Source organism: Schistocerca gregaria, chromosome 2 (genome assembly GCF_023897955.1).
Source record: "Schistocerca gregaria isolate iqSchGreg1 chromosome 2, iqSchGreg1.2, whole genome shotgun sequence".
In the NCBI taxonomy this organism is placed as follows: domain Eukaryota; kingdom Metazoa; phylum Arthropoda; class Insecta; order Orthoptera; family Acrididae; genus Schistocerca; species Schistocerca gregaria.
In genome coordinates, this window is record NC_064921.1 from 620,888,488 (window position 1) to 620,912,832 (window position 24,345).

Genomic DNA, 24,345 nt, shown 5'->3' on the forward strand with positions numbered 1-24,345 from the left:
AGTAGCATATCCACAGGTGGAGTGTGCCCAGATGGCACACACAAATGAAGCTGGTTGCTGTGCCAGCGAAGGATGCCTCAAGGTGTGGCCACGAAGATCAGTTGGTGGCTTGTTGGACTGTGATGGAGCCACGCATAAAGTCACGCATATGGCCAAATATAGAGGCCATGACTCCCACCTTATCAGGAGTGGCCATTTTTTCTTCTTCTTGTACCAAGAAGTCTGCAACATATCTAACAGTGAACGATGGGGTGTCCATGCAAGAGCTTCACTGGGCTTTGATAGTGGAACGGTGTCGGCCTATAAAAGGACAAAATAGAAAGCAGCACAGAATTGGTTTTTCAATCTGCATTTTGAACATGTGCACAAAACATTCAGCCATGGAATTAGAGGCTGGTCAAATGGAGGTGTGGTAACATTGCATTTGGGGTGCAAAACTTTTGAAACCAGCAGATGCAAATTGCCATTGACTATTGGTGAAAAGAACTTGTTTGGCTCCTCAATAAAACAACAGTGACCAGGGCCTTAGCAAAATTTTCCATTGTGTTCCGTTGCATTTTTATGATGTAAGGAAAATGAGAATATGCAGCTATTAAAGTCAGTCACATGGTCCCATGGACTAGAACCCATAAAATCCACATATGCTCTCAGTCCCACAGCTCGCTGTGTGTAGGCTACAGTTGGTACGCTTGGGCTGTGCTGTTTTCTGCATCTGACAAGCTGGGCAGTGTTGAGCCATGTACACAATATCTTCTTTCACCTAGGGCCAATAAATGTCAGTAGGCCATATTCTTCATTCTACAAATGTTCCGGTGGTGCTGATGTAGGAGAGTTGCAATATATGGGAGAACAGAACTTCCAGAATCACCACTCAATACTGACCATCATCTTGACTCAATAACAGGTCACCTTTGCAGAGATGAAGAGTATGGCCTTGTCGATAAGAAGCAATGAAGTTCTGCAGAGACTGTAGGAGGAAGTGCCTGTGGGTAGCTAAAAACCTGTCTCAAGAGTGGATCCTTATGTGTGGCTGCTGCAACACTTCTGGTAGTGATGCAAAAGGACAAAAAGTACTTGCCACATATTCAACATGCTCATCATGACTGCTTCCTGTGACTGCTATATCACCAAAATAATTGATGCACTGTGGAATATTGGCAATAGTTCATTCTAAAGATTGATATTGAAAGAGGTCTTATGGAATATTTAATACCAGTATGGGTTTGAAAATTTTGTTCAAATAAGTTGAAAATAAGCTTCCAAAATATCGATTTTAGAGAAATATTGAACTCCAATCAAGTTCAAAAATGATTCATCACAAGTGGATAGGCACAAGACCACAACTGACTGATCATTTACCATATTTCTGAAACAACCATAAAGGTATAACAATCCACCTGATCTGTGAACACTGATTAAAGGTGATGCCCATCTAATATAAGGAATTAGGGACAGCAGTTTTAACTCCTCTAAACAATCACAGTATTGGATGGGTTTTGCAAAATGTAACATGGAAAAAGAAACCAGAAGCCATTCCCAGGCCTGGAGAAAACGAGGGAACATTTTGGAGATACAAAGCTCTACTTCTGCACATGGAATGGTATACTTAGAACTCCTTGGACAGAAAGTTTGATAGAAAAAAACCATAGGCTGCACTACCATCCATACAAAAAACTGTATCCACTGTAGGTTCCACAACGAGAGAGAGAGAGAGAGAGAGAGAGAGAGAGAGAGAGAGAGAGAGAGTTTTGGTTACTTGCTTACACAATAATTCCAGAACTACTTAACCTAGTACCAAACGTGCAAAATCCAGGATGGAATGCAACAATATAGTGAAAAGGAAAGTTACCACCCACCATATCGTGGAGATGCTGAGTCGCAGATAGGCATAACAAAAAAGACTGTCACAAGTCATAGCTTTCAGCCAGTAAGGTCTTTGTCAGATTTGGATTTCAAACACACACATACATAAACAAATGCAACTCACACACACGGCTGCAGTCTCAGGCAACTGAGGCCACACTGCGAGCAGCAGCACTAGAGCTTGATGGGAGTGGCGACTGGGTGGGGGTACGGAGGATAGTAGGGCAGGCATGGCGGACAGTGACATGCTGTTGGGGAGTTCGGAGGGAGGAGGTGGAAAGAGGGTAGGGCACATGTATGCAGTCGGGAAGTTAGAGGAAAGGAGCAGAGAGGTGGGGAGGGAGTGGGGGGGGTAGCAGAAAAGGAGAGAAGTAAAAAGACTGCATGCGATGGAGGAATGAGGGCTGTGTAGTGCTGGAATGGGAACAGAGAAGGGGCCAGATGGGAGAGGACAATGACTAACGAAGATTGTGGATAGGAGGGTAACGTGAATGTAAGATATATTGCAGGGAGACTTCCCACTTACGCAATTCAGAAAAGATGATGTTGGTGGGAAGGATCCAAATGGTACAGACTGTGAAGCAATCATTGAAATGGAGGATGTCATGTTTGGCAGCGTGCTGAGCAACAGAGTGGTACACTTGTTTCTTGGCCACAGTTTGTTGGTGGTGGCCTGTTGGGTTGAGTAGGACCAGGTGAAGCAATGGAGAAGTTGTCGAGGTTCTGGAGGAATGTAGATAGGTTTTGGAGGAATGTGGATACGGTGTCCTCACCCTCGATCCAGGTCGCAAAGATGTCACAGATGAATCTGACCACATGAGGGGTTTAGGATTCTGGATGTTTAGGAAGGATTCCTCCAGATGGCCCATGAATAGTTTGGCATGGGACGGTGTCACACAGGTGCCCATAGCCGTACCACAGATTTGTTTGTAGGTAATGCCTTCAAAGGAGAAGTAATTGTGGGTTACGATCTAGTTGGTCATGGTGACTAGGAAGAAGGTAGTTGGTTTGGAATCTGTCGAACGTTGGGGAAGGTAGTGTTGAATAACGGTAAGGCCATGGGCATTAGGGATGTTAGTATAAAGGGAAGTGGCATCAATAGTGATGAGCAGGGCACCGTGTCGTAAAGGGACACAAACTGCGGGGAGTCAGTGCAGGAAATGATGGTATCTTTTGTATAGGAGGGTGGGTCCCGGGTAACAGGTTGAAGGTGTTGGTCTAGGACAGCACAGATTCTCTCAGTGGGGGCACACTAACTGGCCACATTGGGGCATCCTTGGTGGTTGGGTTTATGGATTTTAGGAAGCATGTAGAAGGTGGGAGTGGGGAGTGGTAGAGGTGAGCAGAGAGATGGCTCCAGGAAGAGGTTCTGGGAAGGGCCTGAGTGTGTGAGGAGTGACTGGAGATCCTGCTGGATTTCTGGAATGGGGTCACTGTGGCAAGATTTGTAGGTGGATGTATCTGACAGCTGATGGAGTCCTTCTGCCACACGATCCTTTTGGTTCAAAACAACAGTGGTGGAGCCTTTATCTGCAGGTAGGATTATAAGATCAGGATCAGTTTTAAGATGGTGGACTGCAGTTCTTTCTGCGATTGTAAGGTTAGTTTGCATGTTGAGGAATTTGAGGAATGGTAGTGAGGCAAGGTTCGAGGTTAAGAAATTCTGGAAAGTTAACAGGGGGTGATTTGTGGGCAGTGGGGGTGGATCATGATTGGATGGAGGAACTGAGTTGGTATGGTTCAACATTGGTCTTCGATTGAGTCTCATTGGTAGGGTTGGTGGCAAAAAAAGTTTCCACTGTAGAGACCGAGAGAAGGAGAGGTCTTTAACAAGTCCTGCATGATTGAATTTGGGAATGGGTCAAAAAGTGAGGCCGTTGGAAAGGACTGATATTTCTGTGGGGCTAAGGCATTTGGAAGAAAGGTTCATGCCTGTGTTTTGGGTCTGTTTAGGTTCTGGATTCAGTGTGGTGGTGGGAGGAAGTTTTGGAGGGTGGGGTAAATGTAGTTGGTCGACGAGAAAGGGTTTGTCAGCTATGAGGGGACATGGAGGAGGCTTGGAGGTTGTTGTAGAAGAAGTGGACAGTGATACTCCAGGGAGGGAGTAGGAAGTGAGCACAGTGGAGAACTTTTTGAGATGACATTGTCCAAGTTGCTCTAGTTCCCGGAGAGCAAGAGTTTCAATGTTGTTATGGGTTCCAGGAATTTGGGATTGCAGATGGAGAGAAGGTACTGCAAGGTGGTTTGGGCTTGGTTGATATGGTTTTGCAGGACTATGTTGGTGAGGACTCCCATCCAGCCCCTTCTCTGCTCCCAGTCCAGCACTACACAGCCCCCATTCCTCCATCGCATGCCGTCTTTTTACTTCTCTCCTTTTCCGTTAACGCTCCCTCCCCACCTCTCCACTCCCTCCGTCTAACCTTCTGACTGCACATAGCTGCCCTACCCTTTTTTCACCTCGACCCTCCGAGTTCTCCAACAGCACGTCACTGTCCACCACACCTACCCTACTATACCCCTCCCCCTCCTCATTACCCCCCATCCTGTCGCCACTCCCATCATGTGCCAGTGCCACTGCTCGCAGTCTGGCCTCAGTTGCCTGAGACTGCAGTCATGTGTGAGAGTTGCTTTTGTGTGTGTGTGTGTGTGTGTGTGTGTGTGTGTGTGTGTGTGTGTTTGTGTGTGTGTGTTTGTGTGTGTGTGTTTGTGTGTGCGCGTGCGCGTGCGCACCATCTAATTCTGATGAAGGTCTTGCTGGCTGAAAGCTATTACTTATGACAGTCTTTTTGTTGTGCCTATCCGACTCAGCATCTCCACTATATGGTGAGTGGCAACTTTCCTTTTCACAATGCTTTTACTAGCCTAGTATCAGAATTTTAAGATGAGCATATGTCCGCACCTAAGCCACAACTACTTTTAAGGATGGAGAGCCCAGTCAGAGATACGTATGTTGATTAATAATTGAGAAGGATGCCCCTATATCCAAAAGGTATAAAATTTATCATGAACTGTCGTTGGCAGTATGAGATGGCATGGAGCTACCCTTGACTCTGTGATCTCATTAATTTGAATCAGCACACTTCACTGTTGACTGCAAGGCCGACTCTGGCAAACATCTGCTATATGACTCTGACAGAAACAGACAACATTATAAAGTGGGAAAGAAAGCTGACATTTAAGAAAAGTAATCAGGACAACTGGGCATTTGCAAAAATTTTGACAAGCCAGAGTGGGAAACATTTTATGGCATTGGGAAAGAGCACCTGGACTGCCAGACATTTTCGCTGTTTCACCACCAGATGGATTACATTACACCTCATTTGCCAATTGATATGGCAGCTCTGATACCTCATGGTCTGTAGAAATGAAAGTCAAAGCAGCTTAGAACACTCTAAAGCCCTAGCAACATGTACAACTTCATCTAAAGAAGGATCTGATTACTGTAGTGCTTGCCACAAATTTCACTGCTTGGTGCTAATCTAATCACAATGCCTTGTGTTAACGATTCTACATAAAATTGACAAGAACATGCAAACTTGCATTTTCTATTTGGTCCTTGTAGATTTGTGTTCCCCCTCTGACGTATAATTTTCTGATGCTACCTAGAAAGGAACTCTAAATGAGCAGTCACCGATGCATTTTTGTAGCAAAATGTTCACTTAAAAGTGAGTGAATAGTGGTGAGGGGTAGCAGTGACGAGTGAGATAAATGGGCTAATGTTGGCACACTAGAGCTGTGGTTCGTAGACAATACAAAGACCCATTTTTGCTCAGGGCACTTAAAGTCACTTGGCTGGAAATGAAGTGCAAATGCTTTTGATACACTTCTCAACCCTCTTGAGGTTCACTAAATTGCTGGAAAGTTGGGACTGTCAGAAGCAGACATGTCAGATCTGTCAACTTCTGTACAAGCTCATGCTGCCAGTTGAGTTGTTTCCAAGAGCTCAAGAAACTTGTTTGTTCATCATGGTTGAAAAACTAAGTAAAATGGTCTGAACAGTCCCATTCTGGCACGGGGTAGGTTGCAATTCAGAAAAATCATCATCACCATTCTTGTAAATTTGCTTCTTCACCAACACAGATTTTATTACGCACAAATTATGTGCAAATAAATCACAGAAAGTAAAAGTTGCTAACTCTTCTGGAAATACACAAAACAGGAAACTTCTGGAGGTGGATACTCTTGGCCAATAAAGGCCTCTGTGCCACCCTTTAGATCAGCTGCGTGCATTTGCCATGTGACTTGGCACCTTTGGATGTATCCTTGTGCACCATGCCCAGCTACCCCCTGATGTATGCATAATTGTACTGATTGATCCATTGTCAGAGATGAGGTCTTATCTGTTGGGAAAAACAGTGAAGTAAAGAACCACTGCAACTCTAGGGTGCAGTGAAGCACTGTAATCAATTGATATTATAAGCTAAAGTCCTTTGCAAAGTTTTTCTGTCTGCCTCATACGACTAATCTCACACACAACTGTAGTGATTTTGATACAGTTTTCATTAATATCTAAACCAATCCAAGAGGGAAGTTTCTGTGTACCACTACATATTAATATGGCTGGTCGCTAGTGGAGAAATAAAATTAAAGAGGCACAGAAAGCCAGAAACTACAATGATCTGTTCAATATAAATTTAAAGAAAGTCAAATGCACTTGAGCACTTCCGATTAACTGGCTTACCCAAATACTATCACCAAATGAAGCTCCAGTTTAAACACACAAAAATTCATTAGTAATGAGTTCGTCTTCAATTACACATTAAACTCCGACTTTCCTTCTTTTGTTCTACAGACTATAAACTGTTGTAAACAATGTTAAAAAGTAATGCCTTTCAGACATAAGCTCCACGCCTGAAGATGCAGAAAAGTGGACAAAATGGCAACAAACCTTAAATGTATGAAAACTATAGGTCCTTTTACATGGGCTACAGACAAACAGCAAAGATGAGAAAGAAAGGAATGGAAGAAGAATATATATAGAATGAAGGTAACAACTCACTGAATAGTAGAAGCATTGAGAGCAGTTGAAAGGTGACCCCCCCCCACACACACACACACACACACACACACACACACACACACACACACAGAGAGAGAGAGAGAGAGAGAGAGAGAGAGAGAGAGAGAGAGAGAGAGAGAGAGAGAGAGAGAGAGAGAGAGGGGGGGGGGGGGGGGGGGGAGGGAGGAGAGTGTGCAGAAGACAGTGTGGATGATGGATGAGTTGTGTTCAGGGTGGAAGTGAGCACCTGGCTGGAGCCTAATGGAGAATGGGGCCAAAAGGATTACAGGAATGGAGAATGTGTTGCAAGGACATATCCCATCTACATAGTTCACAGAAATTGGCAATGGAATGAAAGATCCATATGGCAAATATTGTGAACCAGCCACTGAAGTCCAGCATGCTATGCCCAGCAGTCTGTTCCACTGATGGTTAGACAACTCTGCTTTCAGTCACAATTTAGCAGTAATCATTCAGTTTGGTGGTCAGGTGGTTGGACATCATGCCCACATAAAATGCTGTGCAGAAATTGCAGCAGAGCTAGTACACAAAGTGACTGCTTTACAGGTGGCTCTGCCTCTGATGGGATGGAATAAGACTATGATGGAGCTGGAGTAGGATGTGTCAAGTGGGAGTATTGGGCAAATCTTGCACCTGGGTCTTCCACAGGGATGTGACCCATGAAATATTGGATTGAGACTGATTGTGGCATAAATATAGACCAAGATATTGCAGATACCACTTTGGGATGTGTGGTAAAAGTTATAGGTAAGGACATTCCTCATTTCCTAGTAGTTACAGCCTGAGATGATACTGGCTGAGGAAGAGGGATTCTCCTGGGCAGCTGTTTCTTGGGTGTGATAGGGAGTCTAGAGATATGTGATGTGGGAAATCTGTATGTGGACTAGGTTTCGGGGATCATGCCTGTCTGTGAAGACCCCACTGAGATGTTCAGTATAATGTTTCATTAGTTGGGAATTAAGGGACTAAACAATGAGGACATCAGTCTGTCAGTGAAGAGTGTTCATCTGGAGTTAGTGATGACAGCCAGAAATTTGATCCTATTATGAAGCGATGTACAAGTAGTAAAACTGAAGCACTGAACACAGTACTGAGCAAGAGCTGAGAAATAATTTAAAGACAAATGAAAATATATAAGCCGGATTGGTGAATAGGCGAGAGCAGATGAGGGGACTCCTAGTGGTCATCTGTGGTGAAAGAAACCTGACCTCATCTCAACCTCCTGCCAATTCAATTAAGGACGAAGACAGTTACAGAGTAAATAAGGACTTCTAGCTAGGAGGTGTGTAACAGCAAATGTCACAAGGCTAAAAATGTGATGGTCATCAGTTAGACTGGCAGTAATGAAGTGAGAGAAATAAAAGGATCAGTATGGGGTTGGTGCCAGGCAAGCATCCTGCAGAGCTCTGCATTCTGTCCCGATCCATTTAAGTAAAAAAAATAGTCAAATCAGAGAACAGCAAACACTATATATCGGAGTGCCACCCCTAAAATGGAAAATAAGGAACAGCAGAAAAATGGTGCTAACCACATCTACTAGCATTTAAAACAGAGATGACAAAGGGAGCCGGCATAGGAGGTAGTGTCAATGGTCCCTCAAACCCAGAAAATGGCGGAGACGCCCTAGTGCTAAGTCCCTGCTCCTGCATTGGAATTAGTTAAAAACTTAACACTAGCATCAAAAAAATGGAGAATCAGTTCAACTATCTGTCAGTCATCCACCAATACTAGAGACAAGGAATCTGGGAATACCACGTTCATAGAAAGCCAGGAGACATCATTCCACCAGGATAAGAGCTACTGTTTGTATTGCTCAGCAACCACAATGTGGGGATTGTGTTTCACGTAAAATAAAATTGTGTGTTAATCTGGTATGTGCAATATGGAGATGACAAGATGCTGGACTTCTCCCAGGAGGAATGTATGTTTGGTTGGTTGGTTGGTTGGTTTACAAGGGGGGAAAGGGACCAAACTGCTTGGTCATCATTCCCTTGTTCCTACTGTAACAATTCCACAAAGGAAAGAATAAAACAAACTAGACATACAGCACAATACTGAGAGGAAGGAAAAACCACAAAAATGACAGAAGAGCAACGAACACTACTAGGAACAAAATAGGACAAGAAAAACACAAACACAAGAAAATAAAAGGATAAGCCAGCCACTATGCAACACATTAAAACCTCCACCTTAAAAGCACTAGGGTGGAGGACACTGAGGGACAAAGGACATGCACTAAAACTTAGATCAAATAATAAAACCCACCCTCACATACCAAATGTAAAACCAAATCAGCTGATGAGGTGTTGTCTGCTAAAATTAATGATAATGAGTCCGGTAACTGAAGATGGTGTCTCAGGGCAGCCAAACTATGACAGTGTAAAAGGAAATGGACCACTGTCAACTGGACACCACACCGACACTGGGGTGGGTCTTCACGGCGCAGGATGTAGCCTTGGGTCACCCAAGCACGACCAATGCGGAACCGGCAGAGAATCACAGAGACCCTCGAGAGGCCCACATGGAGGACTTCAACACATTCGTAGTCTCCTTAATGGCATGCAGTTCATTGTGCGTACTGAGACTATGCCATTCTGTCTCCCAAAGCCAAAAAACCTTGCAGTATAATAATGAATGCAGGTCAGCTATTGGAATGGCAATCTCGATAAGCAGTTTCCGTGTAGCCTGTTTCACCAGCCTGTCATCATGTTCGTTGACTGGGATTCTGACGTGACCTGGGGTCCAAACACACACCACTGAACAACTGGACCGTTCCAAGGCAAAGAAGGACTCCTGGATGGTCACTACCAAAGGATGATGAGGGTAGCACTGGTCGATAGCTTGTAGACTGTTCAAGGAGTCAGTAAACATAAGAAATGACTCCCCAGGGCATGAATGGATGTGCTCAAGAACACAAGATATAGCCACCAGCTCTGCAGTGAAAACACTGCAGCTATCGGGCAAGGAATGCTGTTCAATATGGCCTCTGTGAAGGTAGATTAAGCCAACGTGACCATCAGTCATCGAGCTGTCGGTGTAAACCACTTCAGAGCCCTGAAACAAGGAAGTGACAGCAGAGAGCCGTGGGAGTAACTGAGTCCTTAGGGCCATGTGAAAGGTCCAGGCAAAGCTTCGGCTGAGGTTTACACCATGGAGGTGTACATGAATAGACCTCGAGTAGAGGTGGTAAAGGGAAGGAATCCAGTTCAGACAGAAGCGATCAGATGAAAACCACAATTGAGAGTCCTGACCTGGGCCACAAATCTGGGAGATGAAGCGCAGTGGTTGGGAAAATGAGACAGTAATTCGGATGCTCGGGAGAACAATCAATGTGTGCAAAGTAAATGGAGAGCAGTTCTGCATGCCTAACCTCCAATGGAGGGACTCCGGACTCCACCAGGACTCTGGTCACCTGACTCGTCCTAAACACCCATCACTAGTCGAACGCCACAGTGGTGTACTGGGTCAAGTAAACACAACACTGAGGGCGCGCCGAGGATTGAACACGGGCTCTGTACAGCTGCAGCTGTTTAGTGTGATCTGCACCCAGTTGGTATTGCTCAGCCAGCAGAGGGCATTGAGGTGCTGCCAGCATTTCCACTTCAGCTGATGAAGATGAGGAAGCCATGTCAATCGGGCATCAAAAACTAGTCCTAAGAATCAATATGTCTCCACTACAGGGAGTGGATCATCATTAAGGTAGAGTTCTGGTTCCGGATGAACAGTACGACTCCGACAGAAGTGCATGACACACAACACTGAGGCTGAAAACTGGAAGCCATGGTCTAGAGCTCATGACTGCACCTTGTGAATGGCTCCCTGTAGGCAGCTCTCAGCAACACCAGTACTGGAGCAGCAGTACGAAATGCACAAATCGTCGGCATACAGAGAAGATGAGACGAACGGCCCTACAGCTGCTGCTAGGCCATTAATGGCCACTAAAAATAGAGATACACTCAATACAGAGCCCCGCGAGACCCCATTCGCCTGGATATGGGAGGAACTATGGGAGGCACCAACCTGGACCCCACTCACTCATAAAATGTGGCAAGGATATGATGTCGCTAGGTCATGTCGTAAGCTTTTCGTAAATAAAAAAGACACCAACAAGGTGTTGGCGTCTGGAAAAGGCTGTTTGAATGGCAGACTCAAGGGACACAAGTTTATCAGTGGTAGAGTGACCCTGGCGGAAACCGCCCTGACATGGAGCCAGTAGGCCACGTGACTCCAGGACCCAACCCAACCACTGACACACCATACATTCCAGCAGCTTACGAAGAACGTTGGTGAGGCTGATGGGCCGATAGCTATCCACATCAAGTGGGTTTTTACCAGTTTTGAGCACTGGGATGATTGTGCTCTCCCACCATTGCGATGGAAAAGCATCATCACGCCAGATCCCATTGAAGATGATGAGGAGATGTCGCTTGTAGACAAGAGCTGTTTAATCATCTGACTGTGGATCCAATCTGGCCCAGGAGCTTTGTCGGGACAATGTGCAAGGACGCTGAGGAGCTCCCACTCTGTAAATGGGGCGTTATAGGGTTCACTGTGGCGTGTAGTGAATGAGAAGACTTTCCCTTCCATCCACTGTGAAAGGCTGGAAGATAATTCACTGATGCAGAGGCTTGAGCATAGTGCTCAACAAAGTGCTTGGCAATCGCATTTGCATCAGTAGAGAAAACGCCATTGGTGGTAATGCCAGGGACACCTGTTGGGGTCTGGTACCCAAAAATATGTCTGACCTTCGTCAAGACTTGGGAAAGTGACACATGGCACCCAATGGTCGAGACGTACTTCTCCCAACATTCCTGTTTCAGTCTGTTTATAAGGTGGTGAATGTAGGCAGGGAGCCGTTTAAATGGTATTAGGTGCTCCAGAGATGGGTGCCGCTTATGCCGCTGTAGAGACCACCTACACTCTTCAATGGCCTCACCAATTTCCAGTGACCACCAAGGTACTGTCTTTCGCTTGGGGCACACTAAGGAACCAGGGATCGTGTTTTCCGCCGCAGCAACGATCATTCTAGTGACCCGCTCAACCACCACATTGATGGTACCATGTGGAGGAGATTCAACAGTGACAGCAGAGGTGAAAGCTTCCCAGTCTGCCTTGTTTAGAGCCCATGTGAGTAGGCATCTATGGGCATGGAACCGGGGGAGTGAGGATGATGGAGAAGTGGTCACTACTACACAAGTCATCATGAACTCTCCAGTTGACAGATGGGGAAAGTCCTGGGCTGCAAAATGATAAATCAATGGTCAAATAGGTGCCATAAGCCACACTGAAACGTGTGGGAGCCCCAGTATTTAGGAGGCAGAAGTTGAGCAGAGACAGTAAATTTTCGACGTCTCTACCTTGGTCAGTAAGCATGATGCCACACCACAAGGAGTTATGGGCTTTAAAATCTCCCAAAAGTAGGAAAGAGTTAGGGAGTTGATGAATCAGTGTAGCCAAGACGTTGAGGGGTACCACACCATCTGGACGGAGATATACATTGCAGACAGTTATTTCTTGTGACGTCCTTATCCTGACAGCCACAGCTTCAAGAGGTATGTGAAGGTGCACAGGCTCACTACGCACAGAGGTCAGGACATATACTCCTGGAAATTGAAATAAGAACACCGTGAATTCATTGTCCCAGGAAGGGGAAACTTTATTGACACATTCCTGGGGTCAGATACATCACATGATCACACTGACAGAACCACAGGCACATAGACACAGGCAACAGAGCATGCACAATGTCGGCACTAGTACAGTGTATATCCACCTTTCGCAGCAATGCAGGCTGCTGTTCTCCCATGGAGACGATCGTAGAGATGCTGGATGTAGTCCTGTGGAACGGCTTGCCATGCCATTTCCACCTGGCGCCTCAGTTGGACCAGCGTTCGTGCTGGACGTGCAGACCGCGTGAGACGACGCTTCATCCTGTCCCAAACATGCTCAATGGGGGACAGATCCGGAGATCTTGCTGGCCAGGGTAGTTGACTTACACCTTCTAGAGCACGTTGGGTGGCACGGGATACATGCGGATGTGCATTGTCCTGTTGGAACAGCAAGTTCCCTTGCCGGTCTAGGAATGGTAGAACGATGGGTTCGATGACGGTTTGGATGTACCGTGCACTATTCAGTGTCCCCTCGACGATCACCAGAGGTGTACTGCCAGTGTAGGAGATCGCTCCCCACACCATGATGCCGGGTGTTGGCCCTGTGTGCCTTGGTCGTATGCAGTCCTGATTGTGGCGCTCACCTGTATGGCGCCAAACACGCATACGACCATCATTGGCACCAAGGCAGAAGCGACTCATCGCTGAAGACGACACGTCTCCATACGTCCCTCCATTCACGCCTGTCGCGACACCACTGGAGGCGGGCTGCACGATGTTGGGGCGTGAGCGGAAGACGGCCTAACGGTGTGCGGGACCGTAGCCCAGCTTCATGGAGACGGTTGCGAATGGTCCTCGCCGATACCCCAGGAGCAACAGTGTCCCTAATTTGCTGGGAAGTGGCGGTGCGGTCCCCTACGGCACTGCGTAGGATCCTACGGTCTTGGTGTGCATCTGTGCGTCGCTGCGGTCCGGTCCCAGGTCTACGGGCACGTGCACCTTCCGCCGACCACTGGCGACAACATCGATGTACTGTGGAGACCTCACGCCCCACGTGTTGAGCAATTCGGCGGTACGTCCACCCGGCCTCCCGCATGCCCACTATACGCCCTCGCTCAAAGTCCGTCAGCTGCACATACGGTTCATGTCCACACTGTCGCGGCATGCTACCAGTGTTAAAGACTGCGATGGAGCTCCGTATACCACGGCAAACTGGCTGACACTGACGGCGGCGGTGCACAAATGCTGCGCAGCTAGCGCCATTCGACGGCCAATACCGCGGTTCCTGGTGTGTCCGCTGTGCCGTGCGTGTGATCATTGCTTGTACAGCCCTCTCGCAGTGTCCGGAGCAAGTATGGTGGGTCTGACACACCGGTGTCAATGTGTTCTTTTTTCCATTTCCAGGAGTGTAGATGCAAACTCCACCTGACACTCTATTATATTCACTATGGTTCTTGTAATATGCCCTACAGCTGCGGAGGGCAGGGGTCAGCATTGTCGGGAACCAGGTTTCCTGGAGGGCAATGCAGATAGTAGGTATAAAGCGTAACAGCTGCCGTAGTTCAGACAGGTGGTGGAAAAAACTGCAGCAATTCCACTGGAGGATGAGGTTATCGTGAGGCAGGGAAGGCATGAAATACTCAATGAGGCAGTTTACGCCTCAGTGCCACAGCTGCCACCGACTTAGTTCCTGAGCAGTCTATATCGATTGTGTCTGAGGGTTCAGCGGACACCAGAATCTCCACCTCACCCTCGTATGCAGAGATTGTCGGTAGCAGTGGTGTGGGTGCCACCGTTAATTCCTTGTTTTTGAGGGTCTTCTTTTTGGATTTCTCTTACTGTTCCTTGGGTTTCTCTGGCTGGGAGGGCTTCTTTGACTCAGTCTCCGAGACTGAGGAGGATCATGGAGCCCTACGACCAGCTGCTTTTGGGCACTTCAACCACTGGAAGGTGTCATCTTTCCCACTAGTAGAAACCTGGGAAGGGAGGGACCCAAGGGACCTCTTCCCAGCGAGAGGATCCGAAGAATACTTAGTCTTACGCTCCTCTGGATGAGGACTAATGTCCCCAATGGTGGGGGAGGGGGGGGGGCAGTGTTCCCAAGGTAGGTGGTGCAGGAACAACAGGGAGGGAGGTGCCCCCTATCATTAAGGGGGCAGGTATAGTCTTACGGCTCTGAGAGCCAACTGGAATTGACTGAATGGATGGGGCTAGAACTGTTCTCGTAGCGGCGGCATGAGAAGATGTCAGAGGTACAGGATGTAGGCGGTCAAATTTCCTCTTAACCTCAGTGTAGGTCAGTCAGTCCAGGGTCTTATATTCCATGATTTTACATTTCTTCTGGAGAATCCTGCAGTCTGTTAAGCAAGGGAATGGTGCTCTCCGCAGCTGACACATGTGGGAGGCATGGGACATGAAGTATTGGGATGTGATGGACGTCCACTGTCACAACATATAACGCTGGAAATATAGCGGGAAGACACGCCCGAACTTCCGGCACTTAGCACCGCATCGGGTGAGGGATATATTGCTTGACATTACACAGGTATACCATCACAATGACCTTCTTGGGTAATGTATCGCCCTCAAAGGCCAAGATGAAGGCACCAGTGGCTACCTGATTATCCTCTGGACTCCTATAGGCACGCCGGATGAAATTAACTCCTCATCGCTCTAAGTTGGTGCACAGCTCAGGATCAGACTGCAAAAGAAGATCCCTGTGAAATGTAATACCCTGGACCATATTTAAGCTCTTATGGGACGTGATGGAAACACAAAAAACATCCCCCAGATTGTCCCAGTTGAGTATTGTCCATTATTGGGCAGCAGATGCTGTTTTTATCAAGACTGACCCCGATCGCATTCTGGACAATCCCTCCACCTCGCCAAACTTGTCCTCTAAATGATTCGCAAAAAACTGAGACTTCATCAACATGAAGTGTGTCACATCAGAACTCGTACATACGAGGTACGGGGGGAGTAAGTTTCGCTACCACCCTTAGCCTGGCATTACTCCCATGATGTGGCCACGGAAGGGAACAATTTGGGGTCATACTTCTTCACATTGTAGTTAGACGTCGACCACTTAGAGACTCCTGGATTGGACCATCAGCAAGAGATGACGTACTATGCTTCACTGCGTGTCATCCACCCTGATGCCACCCCCTCCGACCAGGGGCCCTCCCCATGGGCTCCACCCAGCCGCAGCAAAGCCACCTGGCAGGATGGCCATTGCCATCTTCCCGATGCCCCAGGGTGATAGGCATCTGCTCCTTGGCATACATGGGGACTTAATGGCGCAGGCATCAGCAGAGCGATCCCTGTGTAGACAGGGGGCTACAACCAACAGGGTACATGGCAGCCCCACCACAACAGACTGGCTACTCTGATGGATATCAGGTGCAAACAAACAAACAAGTCCATTATCGTCAGCACAGAAAACGATACTGCACAGTGGATGGAGGGAAATGCATCCAGGAGGGTGACCTCACGCAACAGCTGGAGAATGAGCAGAAGTGCAAATCCATGTTGATGAAGGATGCGAGAAGTCTCAGCACATGATGGACACGATGCATCATGTAAGGCACCCTTCCCCAATTGGCTCGCTCTTCACAAAAATTTAGAAGAATGGAGGTCAAACTCGTCAGGGGACCATTACATAAAGGCCAAAACATGTGAGGTTCCTTTTAGTCGCCTCTTACAATAGGCAGGAATACCCCACTCTAACCCCCAGACCCACACGAGTGGGAGGGGGGGGGGGATGTATGGAGGAGTGCCATAGAGCAGTGGTCTTCATGAAAGTGCAAAATTTGTTAGAGGTTACATTAACCCAGGAGATGACATTCAATCTCTGAGTAAAAAGAGGTGTTATTTGCAAACATAAATCAGCACCTGTGGTTGATAAAGCAAATGTTGGATGAGTAATCTCTCCTCTAGCTGAACGATTAGTAAGTTCACGCCCTGGGATGCTTACACAACTTGAGACACAGAGAAAGACAACCGAGCAGGAAGCATGACTAAGGTCAATGAGATGGGTTATTCCATGTAAATGAGGATTTTGTGGGAATATTTTCCCCCGTTACTTATGTAGGTTGGACATTGAATTTTGTGGGCAAGCTTGATTTTTCCCTCCAAAACCTATTGTTTACTTGTGAGAGCCATTGTTTTGAAGATTATATTGTTGAGTTTGTTCATGCGGAAGATTTGATCAATTTCAAGGTAAGGAAAAAAATCATGAAATTTATAATAATTCTTTATGGTTTATACATCACTTTAAAGTGCATAACTACTTCTTACTTTTGGTATATTTTTAGAAGCAAACAATATAAGCATGATAAATACAAAAACATTTATATAAGCTAACCCAAAATTTACCAAATGTCAATTTTTAAAGATTTTCACAAAATACATTAAAGTACAGACACTTATATTCCATGCTGTCCTTCACATAAGTGTACTTGATAATTTGGTGTCTCAAATTTCCTCCTGGAAGCCTTCTCCTGGTATAGGATATTTAACTCATGTAACGTGAGTTACCTTTATTTATGTAATGTGAGTTACCATAATTTTTGTCGGATTAGTTATAATTTCGAGCAGTCACATTGGTTCTGAATTACATACAACACAACTAACAATATATTTCGACAAGTTTAATGTATATTTATCTCCATATGTCACATAAAATCCCATAGGGAATATCTATTTCTACTTTATAACAATTTGCAATTTTTGCAGAACGTCTTAAGTGCATCTGAAAAGATGAGACGAAAAAGGCAGAAATTAAAGATGAAGGCAGATATGAAGAGTATAAAATCAAACACAAAGAAACTATGAAAAAATTCAGGAAAAAGAAACAGGAACAGGAAAAATGTTTGAGTAAAAGAGAACAAGAAAGGATTGCTGCAAATAGGAAACGGAATGTTAGAGAAAGAGTCACCAAGTACAGGAAGCGGCTAAAGGAAGCATCTTCAGCTACACCAAGTAGCTCTGCCTCTGCACCATATAAAAATAGGACTTCATTGGGAAAAGCCATATCAAAAGTGAAACGCGTACTTCCAGTGTACCCAGAAATCAAAAATGTTGTATTAGGAGATTGTATCATACATGTGTTGAACCTTTAGAAGTAGAAAGAGTCTCTAAACAAAAAATAAGTGATGAAATAATAAGTGCAGTGAGCAAATTCTGTGAAAGGGATGGCATTAGCAGACAGGCCCCTGGACGCAAAGGCGTTGTGACTGTAAAAGATGAGAATGGTAAGAGTGAGCTGCAAATGTGACACTTTATGTTTTCTTTGAAAGAAGCCCATGCAATGTTTTGTGAAGAAAATGACAAAGTGATTGGTAAAAGTAAATTCGCAAAATTATGACCCAAACATGTAATGCTTGCCAATAAACTTCCACACAATGTGTGTGTCCGCAGATATCAAGAGAATTTCATCTGTGCTATTAACTCTCTTCATAGCATAGTACCTCAAATACCTAAGTACATCAGTAATTGGCCAAATTTTTTTCTATGTGCAGTGCCTACAGCCGATTGTTGGTTGGGAAAGGGCATGAAATGTAAAAATTTATTGGCAGTTAAACTTCTTGATTTATGTACTGGTGTACAAGAGTGCGGTGTGAAATGGTACGTGTGGCAAGAGAGTGATGACAGAATTTTGAAAGCAGAGGAAGAAGGTACACTACAGAATCTTATTGATCATATTCTTACCATAGGACCTAAATTTTTGGAGCACTGCTACTTTCAGAGAGAACAATCAAAGAACTATCAGAGTGATAAGGAATCACTATCGTCTGTGATGCTAACTGCTATGATGCAAATCGATTTTTCTGAACATTTTACATGTGTAAATCAAGATGAAATTCAAAGTGCACATTGGCAGCACAATCAAATTAGTACTTTTACTGCCATGATTTGGCAGTCAGGTACTTCTAACCCCTACGTGTTGGTATCTGATAACCTGGTCCACACAAAAAACACTGTCATTCCCTATGTTGATAGACTTCTTGAAGAACTACCAAAAATTATTAGAGAAGTTACAATCTGGTCAGATGGTCCTGCTTCCCAGTTTAAAAACAGATATATTGCAGAGGCTATAAAAGTTCTAAGTAAGAGTCATGCCAAAAGAATTACATGGAAGTACTTTGCAACTTCTCATGGGAAGGGGCCAGTGGATGGAATTGGTGGGGCTGTCAAACGCCGGAAATTTGTTTTAAACAGTGCAACAGATTTTGTAAAAGCATTGTTAAATTCTTCTTCTAATGTGACAGCAGTTCTTATAGGTGAGGAAGACTTTAGCCAAAGAAACAAAAAGCTACATCTCTCAGCCTTAATCGAGAACTGCAAGACTTTCTTGAACATTTCTAAAATTCATCACTTGGAACTCTATAATAATGAAGTTGTGGGACACACCACTTCATCAGTTGCAGAGGAAAACACTAACAGAACAGAAAAATCAGTAGACATACAAGTAGGTGACTGGGTGGTGGTAAAATATGACAATTCATATTTTCCTGGTAATGTTACTAAAATTGAAAATGGTAAGCTTAAAGTTGATGTTATGATGAAAGATGGGAAATTTTGGAAGTGGCCTGAAATTAAAGATGAGATATACTACACTAAAGACAAGGTTGTCAGAAAAGTGAACCCTTCAAGTGTTGTAAATTCCTGTGCTTATTTCAAGTTTGACTGCGATCTGTGACAATGTAACGTGAGCTACTGTATGTTGTAACGCGAGTTACCTGTTCATAATGTTTTAATCTTTATTTTATTGGAGATTAAATGTTTGGAACTATGTTAAAATACTTATAAGATCTTATGGTATTGCAAGTAAAACTTACAAGAAATGTTCACATAAAACAGAGCAGATTTTTGTATTTTCTTTATCATATGCAAAAGGCATTTCTTGGAAATGTAATGTGAGCTATCAAAAATAATTATAAGATTTGGTTTTATGAATATAGTAATGTAACAATTATTGTGATAAAGGTTTACAGAGCATTCTGTATTAACTATGTTTTGAGGTATAAAAAGATTTAATACAAACATTTACTTCTGTTAATTGTCCAAAACTTATAATACAAACATCACTTTGTAACGTGAGTTACCATGGAATGACCCAGATCATCAATAGCATATTTTATAGAATGATAACAGTAATACCAATCAATGGCCTGGAGACACTCATTGAGTCACTACAAATTAAAATGGGATCAAGGGAGCTCTGTTTAATAAAATGTAGGATTCCGATAATGGCTATCAATTCCACCATAAAAACTACACACATTCCCGGCAGAAAATGTTGTTCCTGACCAGTGAGGCATGTAAAGCATACAAGGATTGTTCAGAAAGCTCCACACCATTCATAATTTTGCTCCAATGGTGCATTGGAGCGAAATGTGGTTGACATCCCTGCAAATTCCTGTGTTTAACTTTTAACTGCCAGAAGTTTCATTCTTGTATACATTTAGCTGTTGTTCGGTGCTGTATTGAGTAGACCATTGTGTCACGCACAGTTTGCAAATTTCAAGATACGAGATTGTTTGACACGAAAAGTAGTCTGCTTTGTTTAGTTTCATTCACTGATGGCATATGGTACCATATTTTGGAATAACTCTTCCCATTCTCAAAGAATATTTTTTGCTCACAAACAGGTAGTTCCAGGCATAAATTCGAGAACCTCTTGCCGACCCCTGTTCATTAGTCTGGGTGTTCTGACATTAGCCTCTCTCAGTTTATTCCCAAGAATTAGCAGCTTTCACTTAGTTAATGCTAGGAAGAAATCCAATCTGCATTTGGATCACACTTCCTGGTACAGAAAGGTGAGCAGTATACTGCTGCATCCATTTTCAATGAAATACCACAAGAATTCAAAGATCTTCGCAGTAATCCACACTTTTCAAATCGAAACTTAAGAGTTTCGCCATGGTCCCTCCTAGTATTCTGTATAGGAATTCTTTGAAAAATTAAACTGATTCCTATGTTATACTGTGTTTACATAAACTTATGGCTTTTTTCATAAATATTTTATTTTATCTGTTATTACTTTTATGATGTGATTTAATGTACTGATATGTTCCAAGACATTGGAGATTTGCTCCTCAATTCAGTCCTATGGAACTAGATATGTAAAATAAAATTTAAAAAAATAAAACACAGGCCTTACTCTCAGGAAGAAATTACTGAGAATGTATGTTTGGAGCAAAGAGTGGTACGGTATTGAATCACTGATCTGTGGGACACCTGATAGGTCTGATAAGGTTGTTGACAGAATTAATGAAGAAAGGAACATGTGGAAAACATTGACAGAAAGATAGGACATGTGTTAAGACATCAGGGAGTACTGGAAGTAGATGCAATGGGTAAAAAAGTGCAGGGGAAGACAGAGACTGGAATACATGCAACAAATAAATGAGGATGTAGGATGTTAAAGTTACTCTGAGGTGAAGAGGCTGACATAAATGAGGAACTAAAGGCACATCGCACAAAACTACTCAGAACACTCAAGAAAACAGCTACTTTCAGGGAGAAGGGCCATTTTCATGAGTATTTCCAAAATAAGTGCGTGAACTCACTTTTAACAGTGCCCAAATCATTGACAAGTGATGGCATATATATGAAGTACGAAAGACAGAAGAGATTCATATGTTCCAGAATGTTAATGCAAGAAGAAAGGAAGAAATGGAAACAGTGGAAGGTAGACATAATACATCGGGTTCTTAATCGCTGGACAAAATGTGTTCAAGAAGTTGAATCAGTGAGCAAAAAGTACACAGGTTGAAGAATAAGCTTAATGTTTTTACTTCAAACAGTGTTGGGAAGTAATAATAAGCCCATTATGATGGCTGCATACTCCAAAATTTTATGCTGTGACAAACACATGATAGCATACGAAAAACTAGTTTTTGTACATGGGTATGACTAAGGCTGGAATGTTTTTGTAACACAGAATGTTCTAGACTCGCTCTGTTACAATGGAAAGATTAAGGTATACGCTTTCAGATAACTGTACCCACTAAATATTTCGTAAATTACCTTCGTACAGTGTGATTTATCAGTACAAGGTACAGGAGTGAGTCAAATGCATATAGAGTGGGTTGGTGGATTGATGCTTTACAAGAAACGAGCAAGTATGTATGGAATCACAATCGGTCAGAAAACAATGTCATAGCATGGCTCTTTCTCACGAATTTGTACAATGGACAGAGTCTCTGTAAAAATTACTCTTTCATGTCTCAAAAATTAACTGAAATAGCAGCTGTCAAAAAGTATTTTATAAACTCTACATTCCTGCGATACTTTTTATTACATTTCCACATGTCAAATCAAAATGTAAATAATTTTTCTTAAAGTTTTAAATTGTTTAAGAAGTGTCAACGTGCATACAGGTGATTGTTTACATCCTGGCAAAGTTATGAAATACTGTCTATGACATGCACGAAGGTTTAGCAAAACATAATTACCAGTGATAGATGCATCGCACAGTGAACCATATTTATTTTGAGCGCTATTAAGCGCTCTTTGGATATTGACAAAATCTTCGTTGAATTCCATATTTCCCTATGATTACATAAATTCCCGCTTCACACTTTCAAATATATATGGTACAGACCCAAAGACATTCGTTTGAAATTACATTGCAAAGATACAAGCCGCTTAAAGATTTCTTGGCGCCATCGTCTAACACAACGATACAAAGGCGACCTCAACTAATCTTTTCTATTCTGCCAGTAAACCCCAGAATCTTTAAAGATTCCCACACTCTTCTATAAAACAGCTTCAAACTTCTGATTCTTTAAAAAAGACTTAATATTTGTCGTGAAGCATGTGCGGGAGAGAAGGTTTAGAAAGGTTTTGAAATTAGGGCCCCCTGCGTAAACCATCAAACGTGTTTGACAAAATCGTCTTATCTAGCCACGGATTTATCAAGCAAGCCCGTACAAGTCCAAACAATGTTTATCAGTTTACTCTCACGATGAAGCAGGCGCTATTCGTGTTCACGTGTATTTTGGGCGTAGTGAGTACCGCCGCAAATGCAGACAAAGCAGTCCTGGCACTGACTTTGTCATTGTGTTTAAAGAAGAAGAAGAAAACAGTACTCTGGTATAGGAAATGGCGTAAAATGAGAGATTTACTCATGAAAATATGCTAAAGGAAATATTACTGTAACAACCCGATGATTACTTCAACTTTCTCCGAACGGACAATGATCCTTTTTAGAATGTATTGAATCCCTCCCAAAAGAGCAAACTTGGCTGTCAAATTCACTGTTATCTAGCCACTGATGTGTCAAACAAGCCCGTACACGTACTAAGAAAGCTTGTCAATTTAACCATTTTGGAAGCAGACACTTTTCATGTATACTGTATTTTGACAGTAATAGGAATGGCTACAAATGCAGATAAACTATTTCTAACATTGACTCTGGAACTGTGTTTAAAGAAGAAGAAAACAAGACGCTGGTCAAGGGAATGGTTTAAAATGAGAAATTGCAACTGGAAACCCGTTAATGGAAATGTTTTACTCAGAAGCTGATGATTGTATCAACTTTCTGCGGATGGACAGTGAAAATTTTAAGAACTTGTTTAGCGTTACTCCAAACTCACATTGAAAAAGATGACACAAGTACGAGAAGAGTTATTCTCTTCTACTCGTCGTCTAATGACAGCTCATTTAAATACCGCAACATATAGCCCACATTGTCAGTGGAAGAACCGGAGAACTACGATTTCTTTTATTTCATTCCAATCCGCTTGTATGTCAATGTACGCGTGTAATATCGATTTTGTTCATAATCTCGTCATACGTAGTATATGGTTGCGAAAGATATGGTAACTATGCCTTCTGGTAACTGTTAGTGTAATTTTGTTTTTATACATGACAGTAGTTCTCATGGTAGTGGAAACTCACGATACAATGAGATAAACCGTAATAAAATAATTTTACACTACACATGTGTAGAGTAACTTCAACACAGACTTTCCATTACACAAACAAAGTTTGCCATCTTGTCAAACTTCCGTCAATAATGTCTCTAAAACACGTCAGACACGATCTATGCTTGACAAACACGTCAAACTGCGCCGTACACGGTCTAATATTTGGCAAGTAGAGTTAAGTTTGACAAAATATATGATGTTTAATGTTGGTTGAAAGTCGCCAAGTGCTCTCATTATCAAACATATGTATAGTCTGTGTAATTTATGTTCCTTTTTTTTAAGCAAAAGCTAGTTAGTCACAAATCTCAATGGTTATGATGCCATAACTCCTGAACTATGTACTGTACTGTGAATACAGTTGGAGTGCTTCTGCGTGTCAAGACATATATACACTGTCTAACTAAAATCTACATCTTACTGTGTTAAACTTTTAAATTATGATTACTGAGAAGATAAGAACAACATTTAATTTTTCTAATTCCACCAAAAATTATATGAAATACTGAAAAATCAAAATTTTATTGCTCCTGGAAGCCAATAGCTAGGCAAACTGCAACTGCAAGGGGGTGCCATGAACTGGATTAGACATTTAGTAACACAGAATGTAGTATTACCATCATGCAGCTCTCTATACAAAGTCTACACTGAGCCTGCTAATGAAGATAAGGCTGGTATTATTAATACTTTACTTACCCAACAGAAAAGAAATGGCCACAACTTACGCAAAAAAGAAATGAGATTTCCTATAGGTCACAAATCACCATTAGTGATAAAGACTGTCTGAAGACTCTGTATCTTCAAGCCTTTAAGCATGCTAAGATTAAATGGAATCAATACGAAAAAAATAAGTTAAATAATCTATGGAGCAAATTAAATTTAACACAAAAATACCTTTTGCCTTTGCAAGCACATTCCT

At 43.3% G+C, this 24,345-nt stretch overlaps 1 protein-coding gene across 1 annotated transcript in view; it reads right to left on the minus strand.

The window, feature by feature from the left end:
• LOC126334606 (uncharacterized) overlaps window positions 1–22,139 on the minus strand; it is a 79,128-nt gene extending 56,989 nt beyond the window's left edge. The window contains exon 1 of the mRNA XM_049997009.1: window positions 21,954–22,139. Coding sequence (XP_049852966.1) covers window positions 21,954–22,044 — 91 coding nt within the window. The 5' untranslated portion in view covers window positions 22,045–22,139. The remainder of the gene's footprint in view (window positions 1–21,953) is intronic.
• Between the last annotated feature and the right edge of the window lie 2,206 nt (window positions 22,140–24,345).